Raw genomic sequence first — 17,138 nt, forward strand, 5'->3', positions numbered from 1 at the left:
AGGCTGTTTCCATAATTTCCCTGCTATTTTGGGAACTCTTCCCTCTAAGGCGCCAGGACTGTGGGGTTTATGAAACGAACGGGGTGCCAGAGCTTGGGATGAGGTCGGAGGTCACAAGAACATGTCGCAACCGACTACCACCTCTCTGGGACTGGGGTGGAGAGTCTGAGCGGCGCCTACCAGCGCTGCGCACAGGCTGAAGGGGTAAAGCCCCACAGGACACCGGCCCAGGCAGCGGAGGGCCCATGAATCCAAACACGGTCCACTCTGTGCGGAACCCGGTCAACCGGTCCACACCCCGTCCACCCTGTGCGCCGGCGCAGTCTGCGCTTGCCGCGCCCGACTTGCCGCACGCCCGCTCACCCACGTCCAGCGCCTTCTTGGAGGCTGCCATCTTGCTCCCGGCTCTTCCGCCGGAAGCCCACGCTCCGCCCCGCCCCCAAATTCATAACGGCTTTAACGGAAGACGGGCTCATCAGGAAACGGGGTCCTTTACTTTAGAATGGGCCCTTAGATGTTATTTAAGGTAAGACCAAACTTTATGGACAAGGACTCTGCCAAGAAGGACCCCCGCTAAGAAAGGGGCTGCCATGGCCGCGCGCAGTGGCTCGCGCCTATAAATCCTAGCACTGAGGGAGGCTGAGCGGGAGGATTGAGGTCAGGAGTTCGAGACCCGCGTCAGCAAAAGCGAGACTCTCATTTCTTCTAAAAACAGAAATTAGCTGGGCAACTAAAATAGAAAAATTAGTCCAGCGTGGCGGCGCGTGCCTGTAGTCTCAGCTACTCCGGAGGCTGAGGCAGGAGGGTGTTACTTGAGCCCAGGAATTTGAGGTTGCTGTGAGCTAGGCTGGGGTCATGGCACTCTAGCCCAGGTGGCAGAGCAAGACTCTGTGTCATAAAAAAAAAAAGAAAGAAAAAAGGGGGCGCTGCCTGAATAAGGCCCCCAAGAAGGAGAGCCTGGTAAGCTCAAGGAAGGGAAAGGACAGGGAGGGCAAGTGGGCTGCAAAGGTGGGTGACCCGGCCAGTTTACTGTCACTTTGAGGATCAAAGGAACCAGGAAATACTGAGGACTTCAGCATTTTTGTTTGCTACTGTCATAGATCTTTCTCCTTAACGTTTTCCCACTGCCAGAGGAAACCTTGTTTGCAGACTGTGGGCAACTGATCTGCCGACCTGCATGGCAAATCAACTGCTGGTAGGAGATGAACAAGGGGACAGGACAAGCCGCAACCAACACAGTCCAGGAAAGGGGGGCGGGGGTGAGGATCTGCCAGGTTCTATAGATCTCACCCTATGTCCTTGGGGGTGTGCCGGCCCCACTCTGCACCCTATTTTCCTGAGCCAGACCCAAGGTCTGTTTTGACCACACCAGACGTCTGTTCCCTGTTAAAAGTTAAATGAGGCCAATAAAAAGATCCTACCATAACTGAATGTAAAGGGACAGGATCATATTTAACAGTTCTTTACCAATTTAGGGTTCAACAGTTCTTTAGCCTAAATTTAGGGTAAGCATACAGTAAACTGTCTGCTTATACGTAAGTCAGCAAAAGGATGAGCTATATATAAGTTCACTGGAACCTATTCATATCCTAAAGTTATTTCCAGTGAAAACTGGAATTTACAGAATAAAACTGTGGTCAGTGACAAGGGTAAGACAGAGGCAGTTTATGGATTTTTCTTTATTGAGAAACTTAAGACTTGGGTACATCAAATAAACCAATTTCTGGGGAGGGGGGGAATCAAAACCCACAATAGAAAAAAAAAAGTTAACACTGTCTGGGCCATAGCAGAACCCAGAGAATATATTTATATAATTGAAAAATTCTAGGTGCTTCATAATTGACCTTTTGATATAAAATGACCTATTAAATTTGCAATTTGTGGTTCCTGGTGTTGAGGTCCATAGGACAAGCTAGGAAGTCTTCAAACCTGGAGCTGAATTCCGTGAGGGGTTATTTGGCTTTTGAATCCTAAAAAGAAAAGCACCAACACAAATAAATATATAATCAAAATAATTTCAGAGATTGACTAAAATCTGGCTGATAAAGGAAGGTATCCTAGAACAGGGTTTCTCAACCTCAATACTACTGACCTTTTGGGCCACACATACAATTCTGTTGGGGCTGTCCTGTGCACTATACAATGTTCAGCAGCATCCCTGGCCTCTACCCACTAGATGACAAGGTTCCTGAGGCCCTTGACAAGAGGGTCATGGCTATGCCAAGTCAACCCCTACCAACACCAGCTCTGGCTCTTACCATGTGCTTCTTCCTGGCCTCTGCTTTTAATCATTCAACTCTCTCCTTTCTCTATCTGGAAACACCCACCAACAGTCCTAGTTAGAGATCCTAGTTTAACTTCACTCACCCAAGCCCCTGAGGAGAGAGGCCATAGCCCTTATAAGAAATCACCTGGAACACACCCTGTGCAACAACAAATCAGGAGTGTCTTTCTCCCCCACTACATCATGATCCTTGACACACCAAGGCCTCTCTCTGCCTACTGTATTCCCAAAGCTAGGCAGTGGTACACACCAACCCCAGGCCAAATCAGGATGATGATGCTCATAGAAATGAGTCTCTGGGATCTGATTAAGGCAACTCCTTACACATCTGTCACTATTTCAGATCAACAGATCTTGAGAAAGATCTGACCAGGTGCTCTTCATGGAGGAAACTGCCCCTTTTAATGCATAATCTGTACTCTTTTCTCCATATTAACTCATTCAGATGACAGAAAAGTTCGAGTAACAGCCTGCCCAAGCTATCAGATTAAATGGCAGAAACATGGCTCTATACACTGCCCCTATTCTTTTAGGAAGACACTCATAAATCAAAACCATTGCAGAAAATCAAAATAGCCAAACATACGGTTTTTCCTTGTCTAAGAGGTAGCAGCAGCAACAGCACCCACTTTCTGGGCAGCTTCTTTCTTGGCATGATGAGCCTGTAGAACTGCCACAGCTTCATCCACCTGAGGGAAATCTCTGGGTGGTCAGTGAATCTGAGGAGAGCCAACACCCCACCCAGGCCCAACAGCAGACCAAAGCCAACTGTAGAGACGATCCCTGGGCTTCTGGTGCCACTGCTTTCTCAAATTCCCACACAGCAACAGCCCCCAATCCTCCCAAGCTGAGAGCTGAACTGGCAGGGCCCGAGAACCAGATCACCTTGGAGCGGAGAGACTCAGGGGACTCCAGCATGTGCAGCAGTTCAGAGTTGTCAATCTCCAGCAGCATTCCCGTAATCTTTCCAGCCAGGTTTGAATGCATTGTTTGGATGAGCGGGAACAAACGTTCTCCTGAGGAGAGGGACAGTTAAAAACCAAATCGAATCCCAGTAAAGACAAGACACTGGCGTCTGGGTTGGCACCAGCTTCTGACATCTTCTGTAAGCATGTGGGTCACTCACCTAGCATCTGCTTCTGTTCTTGGGGGGGTGCTGCGGCCAGCATGGAGGCAGTCAGAGGCTCCTGCCCCTGCACATGGACTGCAGGCTGGGGTGCCTGGGAACCAGGAAAGGCAGCAGGTTAGCACTGAGGAAAAGACAGCAGCTGACAGTGGTTGAGTACCTGACCAGTCAACATATAAACTCCTAACTATGTGAAGAGGAAATGCATGTAGCTGTCCTTGCTCTCAAGGAACTAATTTCAGTCCTTGAAAGGCTGAGGGGTAAGGAATAGAGTGATATGGACATAAAAACAACCAATTGCAATGAAAATGGCATGCTATCAGAAAGGAAAATGAAATGCATATAATAAAAACCTACAATGCCAGGCAAGCATTTTCTGACATTTCGTTCAATATACCAAAAGTTACCCAAGAATTTAAAATCTTATTATAAATAAGGCTACAGTGAATATTTGTTATGTATAGCTTTTCCCTGAAAATTATAGTTTTCTTTTAGGGTGAATGTGAGTACAGATTGGGCCAAAGGGTGTGAATATCAAAACATTTATAATTACATCCCATATCACCTTTATTATACCAAATGTTTTTATTGTATCAAAGCTTAAAAACTGTCAACATGCAATGTCAATGCCAGTCATAGCTCCAAAGTGGGGCTTTGCTGAAAAAAGGTATTTTACACAATATCAGGTTCTGGAAAACCCCCAACTTAGAGAGCATGGGGCAGGATGGTTAAAGAGTAATCTATCTACTAAGCAGTTTATGAGCCTGAAGGCTTGGTTAGTGTGGCATCTTCACAACAAATTGCTACTGAGCTCTGAAGCAAACTAGTTGTATTTTGGCTTGCTTTTTTTAGGGGCACAGATCTAGAGATAGCAAGTTACAGCTTATAAAATCTAAGCTCTGGGTCCAAACCATCCCCTGCCCCCTCGCCCCCTTTGAAGCTGAACTTCTTATCTGTAAATTGAAATTACTTCCTGCCTTCATGTACCAATCATCTTGCACGGCAGCCAAGGATCAAACAGGCCACTCCATGTGGAAGTAACTTGGAGGTTCAAAGAGCTGAGTAAGCACATGCATGTTGCAAAAGGAGAGCAGGAAGCACTGGCTGCCTCCTCTGGGGAATTTTTTTTTTTTTTAATTAAAAAAAATTTTTCAATCTCAGTGGGTTTTATTTGTGATTGTAGATTCGGGCAACACTTCATTCCATAAAACAGAGTAAGTGTTCTCTGGGGCACTTGTGAGTGAACTGTTATTAGGAAGAACACTTTCAAGCCCTTTTGTTCCCACTAGTCCCCAGCCCCTGAAGGGCAGGGACAGTGTCTGTATCACCACACAGAACACAGCACCCTAATACAGAGCAGGAACACCTGGTAAAGAAATCAAAGCAAAGCACCTTTTAAATTAAATGGAAATGGGGAAAATCCTTTTAACATTCTGTTTGGTCGACCTCACCTGCAGAGGCTGTATCGCGGGATGAGGGCTGCGGACACTGGAGGCATATTTGTATGGCGCAACAGCCCGAGGAGCAGCAGCAGCAGCAACAGCAGCACGAGGCGCTAAGTTCTGCACAGCTGTGGGAACGCCTTAGGGAAAGAACAAATACAATTAAAGCCCATCAGTCTGGGCAAAGACCCGTCAAATCCCATCTTTCCCCCTTCTGTGTACATCCAATACCACCTCCAGACTGGCAGCTGTCAGTCAGCCCTTGCTGGGCGGCACCAGCCCCACCAAAGTCCATAGCCAAGCGGTCCGGGCACTCAGACCCTACAACAGACCAGCAAATGCACATCAGTGTTGGCAGCAGACGTCCAACTGGCCACGTCCCACGGAAGGAGAAATTTCAAAGCATGTTCACACAACACATCACGCGTGGGGCCACTAGGCTACTTTCAAGAATGAGCCAAAGGATAACACACAACTCTTTGCACATCTTGGAATGCAGGACATATCCTGCAAGAAACGGTTTCCTTGTATTACACCCTCCCCACCCCACTGTGGAATAGGCTGCCTCTACAGTCATCCAGCTAGCAAATTTCTACAATTAACTTTTATCACACGAGTCACCAAAGAGCGAAGAATGTTAAAAGTAACACACACCTAGAACTCATATTGTTTCTCTGCTCCTGAAGTACCTACCTAAGCACACAGCTGAGATTATAGAACCAGGACTCAAACTTGAGCCCAACAAACTGACCAACCCAGGGCAAGGCCTAGTCATCGTGACTCCCTCCTCCCCGGGCCACGCTTCTAAAGGCCAGTTTGCTCACCGACTCTCTGAGTAGTAGTAGGGAGGCCACGAGAGGCCGGAGCATTACCAGTTGGAGCCAGATGGCGGAGAGTTGGACGAGGCCCAGACTGGCGTATAGCACTTGGCATTCCTTGGAAGCCTAGTGAAAAGACAAAAATTGTGCATCACTGGCAAGCAATGTGGACCAGAACCTAGACTATGCCTCGGAGGGGGCAAGTAGGAAAGGCAGGGGAAACCAGGATAGGTATATCCTGGGTGACCAAATCATTGTTTCCCACCACCTACCTTGAGGTCTCCCACCTTGCTGCCAGCGTGGATTAGGCCTCATCTGTGCTAACTGGTTAGGTGTATAATACGGAGGTCTTCCTTGAGCCTGTGAGAAAGAATACCAAGCCCTTTTAAGGGCCCAAACCCACACCAGAGAAGTATCTCATCTCACTACCAGGCCCTAGGCTAACTATTTGGAATAAAGGCTTGCTCTACTCAAAAGCCCAGAGGTCAGTTAATGGGGACTATTTCACTCTACCCCTGCCACTAAGTGTGTTTATGAGTACGTGTAAGTCCTTCCTCATTTTAACTGAAGGGTCCTTACTCTGACACTCTAGAACTCCCATATCCAAAAATCCCTCTCCCTTACTGTAGAATACAGGAACAGCTGTCAGTAGGCAGGTTCCAAAGAGCCAGGACCACAAAGCAGACCCACCTGTGGGACTGCTGGCACAAAGTAGCCACCAGCTGCAGGCTGGAACTGATTTAAGATGGCATTGGCAGGGAGTGCTCTCATTCCAGCCACCCGCTGCATATATTGGTTGGTCAGGTGAGCCTTTCTCTCTTCCTTCCTCTGGGCCAGGGCAACATACAGTGGCTTGGAGCCCACGATGCGTCCATTCATCTCAGTGACTGCTTTGGTTGCCTCTTCAGGAGATGAGAAGCAGACGAAGCCAAACCCTTTGCTTCTTCCATCCTCCAGCATTACCTACAAAATGAGACCAGATACTTAAGAAAAATGGTGTCCCTGTGTGTGAGGTGGGGTGGGGTGGGGGGAAACTATTCATAAGAGCCAGAAAACCTGGATCCTGCTGAATTACCAAGTCTAGCTCAGAGGTTCAACTTTGGCCTAGGATGTACACCAGACCCATTAAATCACACCTCTGAAGTGCAGTACCTAGGCATTTTCTTTTTTAAGTCACCAGATGAGACTAAATTTCTCAAACACTATGACAGCTAATGGTAAAACCAGGAACCCAAAGATGTCTCCCCTGGGTACCCGCAAAAGATCTTGACAGTAGTATTGAGACATTTATTTTTAGAGCTCATCTGCTCTAAGACATTAGTAGACAAAACTTTCACAAATTCTTAGCAAGGTTAGGATAAGACTTTTCAAATACCACATATGGGTAGAAGTTATAAAACCCTCAGATCACCAATAACTGCCACCATTAATTGAATGGAATGAGAGAGACAACCAGCTGGGAGACAGGCAGCCTAGATTCTAATCATCCTTGCCCTCTGAGCCTCAATTTCCATGACATACTCCAAGGTAAACAGCTACAAAGCCACATGTTTACTGGTTCTGGCAGTCTTTTTCCACATAAAGTTCATCATTTGCTAATGGCTTTTTTTCTTGACCTGAAATAGTTATTTATTGCTTTCCCTAGTGTACCTCCTCAGAAGTACTGGTAGCAATGACTGTGTGTTTGACACCATTTTGTTTGTTTTTATTAACAGCCTGGTGAGCCTCCTGAAGTGGAGGACAAGGAAGTAAAGATGTATATCAACTCTACCAAGGAGGTGGGCCTGTAACATGTGAAAAAAAAATGCCATACCATGATCTTGAGAGTGGAATCTGTGAAGCTTTAAGATACAGTCCTTTTGCTCTCTTCCAAATGCCAACTTGACTACTGTGCAGATAAGCGAGGAGAGACTATCACCCCTTGCACTGATGGGGGCCAGTCAAGGGGTGACAGCAAGGGGGAGGGGTAAGGAACTGGGCAAACCCCACAAAGTTGGCCTCTGGTCAATTCCCTACTGCAACTGATAACGTTCCTTTACACAGTGTTCCCAGGTTGGGAGCACCTATGCTAAGGGCCAAGGCAGGGACACCAAGCCTTTACCAGCCCACATGGATTCCTTTCTCATCATCTAAAGGACTCTGTGGCATCTGCTGTACCTCTGGTGAACAGGACCTGCATTAGGCCATGACCCAAACTTTCATATGCCATCAGTCTCTGTCACACTCCCAAAATGCCAAGGACATGCATGCAGTAAACCATTTCCACGTAGCCAGCATTCGCTTGCTCAAGGACTCAAATTCCTTATCTTTAAAATGAGGTTCCTACTCACCCTGTTAACTCAGTTGATACGATTATCAAAGAAAATCAAACAAATCATGCACATTGCAAAACATGAAAAAACTTTCCACTCCATTTTGCTCTTCTTTATAAAACTGGGGTAGAATTTCCCAACCCCAGCTCCAAAATCTTCAAAATCCCTTCATTCTCAAGGAGGAGGAAATGTGGCAGAGTTGTAGAGACAGGTCCCAAGAGAAATGGAAAACCTGTCTGGATTTCCTCTGCTCATTCTGTAGCACCATCTGTCCCCACACCAGCACAAAGCAGCAAGGAATGGGAAAGATTTAGGTGCTCTGGAGGGCTGGCAGGGAGCAGCCGGGTCAGATTCCTCTCTGTACCCATGTCTGGGAGACAGTGTACTGAAATGTCGTTCTCCAGGGCATATCCTCAGATGTGTGAGGAATAATGTAGTAGCTCACAAATGAACACAGTTTAGATCCTATTCCTTCAATGAAACAAATGCCAATAAACCTATAATACTACTGCTTTCAATCTCAAAATCTCAGTGTTAAAATACCTTAGCGCTGGTGATTGATCCAAAAGGAGAAAACTCTTTCCTTAATTTCTCATCATCAATAGTGTCATCCAAGTTCTTAATGTAGAGATTCACCCCCTGAAGGAGAAGGATCACTGTTAATTGTACTTCTATACCACATATGTTTCCTAAGACAATGGTTCCCAAAGTGTGGTCCCCAGACTAGGAGTGCCAACATCTTTGGGAACTTGTTAGAAATGAATTTTCAGGCCGGACCCCAAACCTAATGAATCAGAAACTGTGGGCTGCAGTCGAGCCGTATGTTTTAACAAGCTCTGCTGATGATTCTGATGTAAGCCCAATGTGAGAAACTACTGCCCTGAAACTCTGAGAGGACATCAGTGCAGTCCCATAGGATGTTATCTTCCCCCACAGCTGCTCTGACCCATCATTCACCCCAGTAGGGTTATTCTTGCCATCAGGCCAAACAAAGGGACACCATTTAAAAGGAACCTACATGGCTAAGAGCAACAGGCTGAGGCTTCCAAAATAGCAAGCCCCTCAATGAAAAAATTCATCTCTTTTGTCCGTGGCTCTACAATTGCTGCCATATCTGGTAGGTGTATATCCTTTTAAACCTGATCTTGGATAAAATAGAGGAAGAGCAGACTCCAAGTTGCTGAAGAGAAAGCCTGCTAAACATAAGGGTGCTTTGCAAATATTTCATAGCAAATCCCCCGTTGGTAGGCTGGGCCAAGACCATCTCACCTGATATCGACTAATTCTCTCCTGTTTCAGCTGCTCAAATTTCCGTTTTAACTCTGCCTGCCGTTCCACTTTCTTCTGAGCACGGCCTACAAATATGACTTTACCACTGATTTCTTTTCCATTCATCTCTTCCACGGCCTAGAGAGGAAATGTATGTCTTTAAAATCAAGTTGCAGAGACAGGGGTCTTCTTTAGGAGACAAATCCCACCAAATATTCCGAGAAAGAAATCTTTCCTATCGGGTTAAAAACTAACTTCATTCCACTTCTAAAGGCTGCTAAATAAATCCAACCTTCCTCATCTGTAAAGTGTGGTTAATATTTAAATGGGTTATTAGTCCAGACAATATAGAAAAAAACAGTACAGTTGCATGAAGACAAGCATGGTGACACGAGCCCAGGGTGTAATCTGACTGTCAATAAATTTCACAGGTTCTTTTGTGGGTATTTACAAATGTTGAAGGCCCAGCACAATCCTTTGCCCCCAAGTAGCTGCTATGATGTTATCCAATCAGCAACTCTCAGGGCTCTAGTCCCCTTCCTCACCTTTGAAGGGGAAAAACCATCTTATTCATGTCCTATTCTTTCAAAAGCTGGCAGCTGAGGTAACAGCTATGTGCCAAGTGCTCTGTAAACAATTAAACAATATATTAACATGTGGAAGCCCCCCAGGAAGAGGATTCCAGAGTACAGTAACTGTACATCCACTACTAGATACTCAGATCCTTCCAGTTCTGCTCTACTGTGTTTTAGCAAGGCCCTGCCCATACTCTGGGGCCACCTCCTGTAAGTTTTTCCTGACCCTTGTGGTACTCTCACCTTATTGGCATCCTCGTGCTTTTCGTAACTCACAAAGCCAAAGCCTTTGGATTTCCCACTGGGATCTCTCATCACCTTGACACTTAGTGTCTTACCTATTACCAAAGGACAGAACTATTAGTAACATCATCTCTAACACAGCTCAAGGAGAAAAGGCTTCTTTCTCTCTAGGAACCCACTTGAAGCAAATCTCTGGCTGAACCAGATGGATTCTAGAGGACATGCAGGGCAAAGGACCCTCAACTTACCAAACTGGCTAAATAGCTCTTTCAGACTCTCATCATCCACCTCTTCCCCAAAGTTCTTGATATACACATTGGTGAATTCCTTGGCTTTGGCTCCAAGCTCAGCTTCCCGCTCTTTGCGAGACTTGAATCTGCCCACAAACCTAAAAAGAAACCATGAAGAACAGTGATCACTCAGAGAAATAAAACGTGATTTCCTGGGGCCCAAAGGAATGCAGGTTAAAGGCTGACAGGAGAAGTTAAAACACATGACGTCCCCCATCCACCACTGAGAGAATAAGCTCAGAAATGCCCCAAATCCCCAGCAGAAAGAAAAGGGGCAGGACTATCCTGTGAGAACCAGGCCCAGGGCTCCTGGCTCAGACCAAGGCTACTCCTACCACATTACACTGCCTTCATGAAGAAACCTGATGACCATGTTTTTAAAACGTTCATTTCTGTGCAACTATGTAAATGCATAGAAAAAGTCTGGAAGGATACAAACCAAACTGTTAACAGTGGTTAATCCTAGGAGGAGTGAGATCATTGGAGTGAAGGGGCATCCTTTGTTTTTTTTTTCATTTATTCATTTTGGTACTGTTATACTTAATAGGAAAATGTATCCATACACTGAAAATTTTTGTATTTCTTTCCAGTGATACCTGTAGATCAACCAGTGGATACATGGACATTATAAACACAACCTATCCTCTGGTCTGTTCAACAACACAAAGGACAAAAATTATCTTTGTTTGTAATAGCCAAGACTTATTGCCCCTTTTCCTTCCCGTGTGGCTTTGCTAAGTTCCCCCACTCTCCATTCTACAATAACAACCACAACAAAACAACAAGGTCTATTATGAAATGTCTCTGCAAAGGATGAGATTTTTCATTGTAACCAAATTAAGTATCACTGTGGAGCCAGCCTTGTATTAGATCACTGAGTCATAAGCTAGAAAATGGAGAACTAGAGGGACAATTTGGCATAAACCACTAGCAAGACCCATGGACAGACCTGAGTCACAGGAAGGCCAAGGTCGCATAGCTAGTATACAGCTCCTGGTCAGTCCAGGGCCCTCTCCACTCTGCCACTGGCCAAGACCCCCACTCAGAGTGGGCTTAAAGCTGCCTTCCAGCCAGCCCTAGTTGCCGATGCTCACAAAACCCATTGACGAATGCCTTTAAGGGAGAGGCGGCAGGCAGGCCATGGCTTGGGCAGGAAGCCCACCTTGGCGAGTCAAAAGGGCTGCCACAGCTCGGGCAGGGAGACTCACCAGCCCTGGAGTGGAGAGGTAGGAGCAGGCCACACTTGGGCCGAGAGAACCAGTAGCCGCCTTGTGTGTGCCAGTTAATATCAGGTGGGGCCACAGCTGGCTCATGCGATGGTTGTTGCTCCGGACTGGGACACTCACACTTTGCGGTCATTGAGGAGCATGCCATTCATCTTCTCGATGGCCTTGTCGGCAGCCTCTTGGGTCTCGAAGTGGACAAAGGCATAACCCTTAGAGCCGTTCTCATCACACACCACCTGTGAAAGACAAAGCAGACCACTTTGGCACCACTGGCCAACTCCAGAGATGTTGAGAACCTCAGGGTCTCCCCTGTCTAAGAAGCCCCCAACCTATCCATGGCCAAAGGCAACCAACTGTTCCAGGTATGGCTTTTCTTACACTTGGCACAGCACCAGGCACCTAGTACATGCTCCATTCACAAATGGTAGACACTATTAGGCTGCTTCTATTCCAAATGTTTTCTTATTTACTTGTATTAAAAAAAAGTCTAGTGTGTGAGACATGTAAACCACCACCGTGTAAGTTTTACAAAGTGTTCCACATAAACAGATGCACAGAGAAAGAGGGTGAATCTATGCTTCTAAAGTGATTAAGTTTCCTCAAGACTGGAGACACTTCTCTGGGCCTCTTCTCTCCCCCACCCAAAAGAAAAAACTTCTGATGCCATCCAAAGCTAGAAAACAGAAAGATATTTCAGGCTGAGGGAGGAATAAACAAAGACATGAAAGTACTTGTTGGTCATGCTGGGTTGTGGTCCCAAGATTACCAACAGGAACTTTAAGGATTCTACTTCCAGCATTTTGAAAATTAGCATACCCTGTTGCCCAATTCCAAGGCAGTGTCCCATTAATATTTATCTTGTTTTTGAGATTCAATAATTATTCTGCTGAAATCATTTAATCAATGTTTACCTTACAGGACAGAATGTTTCCAAAAGCAGAAAAAGTATCATAAAGTGCCTTGTTATCTATAGATTTGTCCAGGTTCTTGATGAAGACGTTTCCCACACCAGATTTTCTCAAAGAGGGATCCCTCTGAGACCACATGATACGGATTGGCTTTCCCTTAATCACATCAAAGTTCATGGTGTCCAAGGCCCGCTCAGCTGTGAGAAACAAATTTCAATCAAGGATATAAAACGTCAACTCACGTAGGCCACCATCCTAAGAACAGATTACTCCAGGACTTTTCAAGGTAATCACTCTGATAAAAGGCAACTCTATTAAAATCAAAGGGCATGAGATTCCTCTAGCCTGCAATGTTTCTGAAGGTAGATTAAGTTCGAACTAATCACTCTACTTCATGACAGAAGTCTGAAGCCCTCTGCGTCTGTGTCCTTGTTGGGTAAAGATAATCTAAATGGCACCAAGATCCAATGATAACACCTCCCATTTGACTAAGCTTTACCATTTATAAAAGACTTTGCAGCCTACCACCACGACTCAGTGGGACAGTTGAAATTATGCAATTTATAAAGTGAAAAAACTTGTGTTTAGGGTGGTTAAGCTGTGCAGCTAGCTAGTGATCAGGAAATTAACACCAGATTCTGATTTATTTTTCAGTGGGTATTGCTTCAAAGTTATCAAATAGCTGTCATTTAGTCTGCAATCCATCTATAAAGAGACAAATGACAAAACCTAAGAGCAAATGATTTGGAAAAATGTGCTATTCCTGAATTCAGCCCAGTTTCTTATATTCAATTTCTGAGAACAGGAATTGATTTAGACCAAAAAAAGCCTCAATCATCAAACTGATAGAACTGGTCACACATGGAGATGTTCTCTTGCCTTATCAGCCCAAGAAAGATTAAACCACCACACCTTCCTGCCTAAGCGGACAGCGCAGGTGGTAGGCCCTGCACCTAGTGCTTTCCAGGCCTTTTGAAGCCTTAATCTGAGTTCTGTAGAATTCTAGGACTTTAACTACCCTGGTGCCCAACCAAGTTCTCCACCCAGTGCCTTGGGATGCGCTTCTTTAGCTTCCCAATCAAGTCCACCAGTGCACCACAGAGATCATCTGAAGAACTAGAAGCTAAAACATATCTCATGTAAGCCAGGAACACTTCTCTTCACCAGTGTCAACAAGGACACCCAGATCTGGTGGCCACTTTTCCTTAAGACTATTACGCACCTCATAGTAGTGAATCACCCACAACCTCCTCCATGAAGGGATTCAGACAGTGTCAGAGCAGAGGAGCCTGTTCCTTGCCTTCAAGGCAACATCGCGCTTAAAAGAAGGACAAAATTCCCTGTCCCTCTATAAGTTCTACTGTCCAATCAGCTGGGGAATTTCTTTTCACTCATTATTTCCAACCTTTCCCATCTTCCTCAGGTGGGCTCATTTGTATTAAACTCTAGCAGAGACTTGTGTTGGTACCACCAACTGCATGTGTAGTTGGGGAAAGGGTAGATGACAGATCCAAGTCAAGAAAAGTCCAGGTACAGAGGAGCTCATTTGTGATGGCTATCAAGGATAAATAGCCTAGGACCCCAAATTATTTCATTAATTAGCAGTAAAGAAGCCCTCTTCAATGCAGCTTTTCGTCTATTTCCAGACAGCACTGCACAAGGCAAGTAGGCTTAGTCTGACAAATCCAGCTGCACTTATTTATAGCAGGGAGAGGTCTTGCAGAAGTATGTGTTGGCAGACACACTGACCAATGGCTTCTGCTATCTCCGAGTGACATGACTTTTGTTCAGAGGGGTCAAGAAAGCAGACAACAGCTAAGGTACCCACTTCTGCCTAAAGACCACACTCAGCTATCTTTTTGTGCTCCTGGCGCTAGAGACAGAACTCAGCTTGGAACACCCTGGATTGACGGTGGCAATACCTAGTCTCTCTCAACGTGTCCACGTCTCTGGTCTCAGGCGCAACCTGGACAAATAACATTTCAATGCCTCACAGACAGTGAATGAAATAGGGACAAAATGAGGGACCTGGAGGTCCTTTGCCATAGAATGGCTTGTTTCTCCCAGTAATGGTCTCTGCAGTTGTTCCTTCTTAATCTGGAGTCACGTACAGCCTGATTAGGTTTCTACTGGCCTCACTCCTGCCATGCCTGCAGCATACCTCTCCACTGCTCCATGCTAAGGCCATAATCTGGGGTGGCAGAGCACTGGGAGTCTCAACTTGGCCTCCAACTTTTTGCAGTTCCTTTTTCTTCTTGGGAGTTGCATTTTCTTCAGATTGGATGAAAAATGGCTTTGAGAAGTATAAAGCACTGTTCACGGGTGAGGTGATAAATGCCACCAGCCCAGTGGATTTTCAAGAATACCTGACTACCACTTGTCCAGAGCAAAGCACTTCTCCACTTTAGTGGCAAACACACAGACCAAGGAGGTGGCCTGGCCCGCGTAACACACAGACCAAGGAGGTGGCCTGGCCCGTGTAGCTCTGGTGGCACCAACACAAGTCTCTGCTAGAGTTTAACGCACAGAATCATTCCCCCTGCTTCCTACCTGCCATAAAGGATCCCTTATGGGCACAAAATCAAACTTAGTCTAGGGTAAAGGTGGGGAAGAGGGTAGCAGTTTTCCAATCCAAAACTTTTGCAGGGAATTGTGTTTCAACCATCTTGTCTTTTTGGTAGGCCTGTGAGGGGCACAAGCCTATGCCCACTGACCAGGCAAGGGTCTCTAACAGCCCAGCCCCACTAGAGCAGGACCACACAAAATGGAATGACAGTCACTTCACTCTGTGTACAGTCTCCTTAGCTTCCAACCCCACCACCATTACTGAGTAGCCCAAGGTCACCCAGTTAGCAAGTGGTAGAAGCAAGATTGAAACCCAGGTCATCTGATGCCAGCTGTGTTCTCAACCCCTGCACCCCACTATTAGCTTCTGTGGCAGCGTGCTGTGGTGATGCCCCCCTCCTTGGCAGTAGGGCCCTGTCTAGATGACTCCTGGGGTTCCCTGGGATCCCATGCATGTGTGGGCACAGCTTCTACTCACCGTCAGCCGGCTGCTGGAAGTTGACGTAGGCATAACCCAGGGAGCGGCGGGTGATCATATCTCGGCAGACCCGGATGGACAGCACAGGCCCCGCAGGGCTGAACTTTTCATACAGCATGGCCTCGGTGACGTCCGAGTGCAGATCACCCACGTACAGGGAGGCCATGGGGTAGCTGCTAGCCGCAGCGTTCATCTCCCCACCCCCCACCACCCCGAGCCCCGCCAGGAGGACTTCTTAGAGGGCCCACCACAGGACAAAAGGGGCCCCTCTCAGAGCCGTGGCCCGCACCGCGGCTCACAGGTGGCACAGAGCGAAGCTAAGACGAGCTGGAGTAGGTAGGCTCACAGACCGGACGGGAAACAGCAGTTCAGGGGCAGCTCGCACGGGACTGCAACACCTCAGACAAAAGGCCCTCAAAAACAATATGGCCCTCCCTGGGAGTTTGTGATTTTCAGCTGTCCTGGTTTGAAGCTCCAAATTTCCAAAAGAAAAAAAAAATTAAATGGGGAATCCCTTTCCGAAGGATTAAAAATCCTGTAAGAGGCAAGCAGATGCTGCCCACAGCGGCCTTCAGGACACGCGTTTCTCTATAAATATAGGCCTCGGGCTCCCGGCGGTTTAAGATTACAACAGCCAGGGAAGAGGGAAACCAAATCTTGTGGGTGCCGACTCGGCAAGCCCCGGGCGGGCGGGCGAAGGGCAGCGCGGACACGTGGTGCGCCGGACGCGGGGGGCGAGGGCACGGGGGCCGGGGCTGCCACGCGGCGCGGACGCGGACGGCGGGCGGGCGGCTCACCCCCGGACCGACGGACGGAGACCGGCGGACGCCAAGTGCGGCGGCGGCGGCGGGCGCGGGGCAGGCCGGAAACGCGCAAAAGTGACTTCCCCGCGGGTTCTCCGAGGAGGATTCGCTATTTCTTTTCTTTTTTTTTTTTTTTTAGATTTTTGAAGCGTTTGCGGGTTTTTTTTATCTTTTTCTCTTTTTTTCTTCAGGCTGCTAAGCCCGAAAGCGAAGGAGAGGGCAGCGACCCGGGGCGGAGAGAGGCGGCTGGGGGAGCCACCGCTCCATTTATACCCGCCCGCCCCGGGCGCTGCTGGTCGAAGGGCGCCTCGCGACCTGGGCGCAGTCGTGCCCGCCCACTCGGCCCGGGGGCCCGAGGCGGGGCGGCCACGCGAGAGCGACCCGGCGCGGCCTCGCGGCGCCACAGCGACCCCTGGCGAGCGGAGGACCGCCCCGCTTGTGGCTTTGGGAGACCCCAGGACCCCGATCGATAATAAAAAGATTGTAAGATGCCCCCACCCTCGTCTGGGAATAGAACCCATAGATAATTGAAAATCAATGGAATGCCTAATTGTAAAAAAAAGATGACATAAAATAAATTATAATGAAATAATATAATAATAGGTGTTCCAATAGGCAAATGTTTGGGCCCAAATACATGAGAACACTGTTGAAATTTTCAGTGCTGTGACCTAGAGTTAGAGTCCTCGAGAACTAGAAATGCAGTAGAAAAATCCATGGGTGATATGATTTTCTAAAAAGACGAACACATTTTGGTAAAGGTTCAATTAAAAACAATACAATCGTTTCCTCTGTTTAC

At 47.0% G+C, this 17,138-nt stretch overlaps 1 protein-coding gene across 5 annotated transcripts; it reads right to left on the reverse strand.

The window, feature by feature from the left end:
• Positions 1 to 1,664: 1,664 nt before the first annotated feature.
• Positions 1,665 to 16,640, reverse strand: PABPC4 (poly(A) binding protein, cytoplasmic 4 (inducible form)). Of its 5 annotated transcripts, none has more exons than XM_012646734.1 (16): positions 15,537 to 16,640; positions 12,497 to 12,690; positions 11,706 to 11,821; positions 10,318 to 10,457; positions 10,070 to 10,164; positions 9,252 to 9,389; positions 8,526 to 8,621; positions 6,361 to 6,633; positions 5,943 to 6,030; positions 5,725 to 5,796; positions 5,087 to 5,173; positions 4,862 to 4,992; positions 3,411 to 3,504; positions 3,170 to 3,300; positions 2,871 to 2,973; positions 1,665 to 1,970 (listed from the first exon to the last, which is right to left on the reverse strand). In XM_012646734.1, exons 1-15 carry the CDS (start codon positions 15,727 to 15,729, stop codon positions 2,884 to 2,886), a joined length of 1,938 nt encoding a protein of 645 aa, XP_012502188.1. In that variant the 5' UTR covers positions 15,730 to 16,640; the 3' UTR covers positions 1,665 to 1,970; positions 2,871 to 2,883. The 5 variants fall into 5 exon arrangements, with proteins under 5 accessions (XP_012502188.1, XP_012502186.1, XP_012502187.1 ...); XM_012646732.1 differs by having other exon boundaries at positions 5,677 to 5,796; XM_012646733.1 differs by having other exon boundaries at positions 5,677 to 5,796; positions 5,958 to 6,030; positions 15,537 to 16,586.
• Positions 16,641 to 17,138: the final 498 nt, after the last annotated feature.

The sequence above is a fragment of the Propithecus coquereli genome, unplaced genomic scaffold, assembly GCF_000956105.1.
Source record: "Propithecus coquereli isolate 6110/MARCELLA unplaced genomic scaffold, Pcoq_1.0 Scaffold249, whole genome shotgun sequence".
NCBI classification, from domain to species: domain Eukaryota; kingdom Metazoa; phylum Chordata; class Mammalia; order Primates; family Indriidae; genus Propithecus; species Propithecus coquereli.

Coding starts and splice junctions, on each gene's coding strand:
- PABPC4 (XM_012646732.1), bottom strand. CDS start 15,729: ATGAACGCTGCGGCTAGCAGCTACCCCATGGCCTCCCTGTACGTGGGT. Junction 10,165..10,317: donor AGAGCTATTTAGCCAGTTTG/GTAAGTTGAGGG, acceptor CTTTGGTAATAG/GTAAGACACTAAGTGTCAAG. Junction 4,993..5,086: donor TGACAGCTGCCAGTCTGGAG/GTGGTATTGGAT, acceptor TCTTTCCCTAAG/GCGTTCCCACAGCTGTGCAG.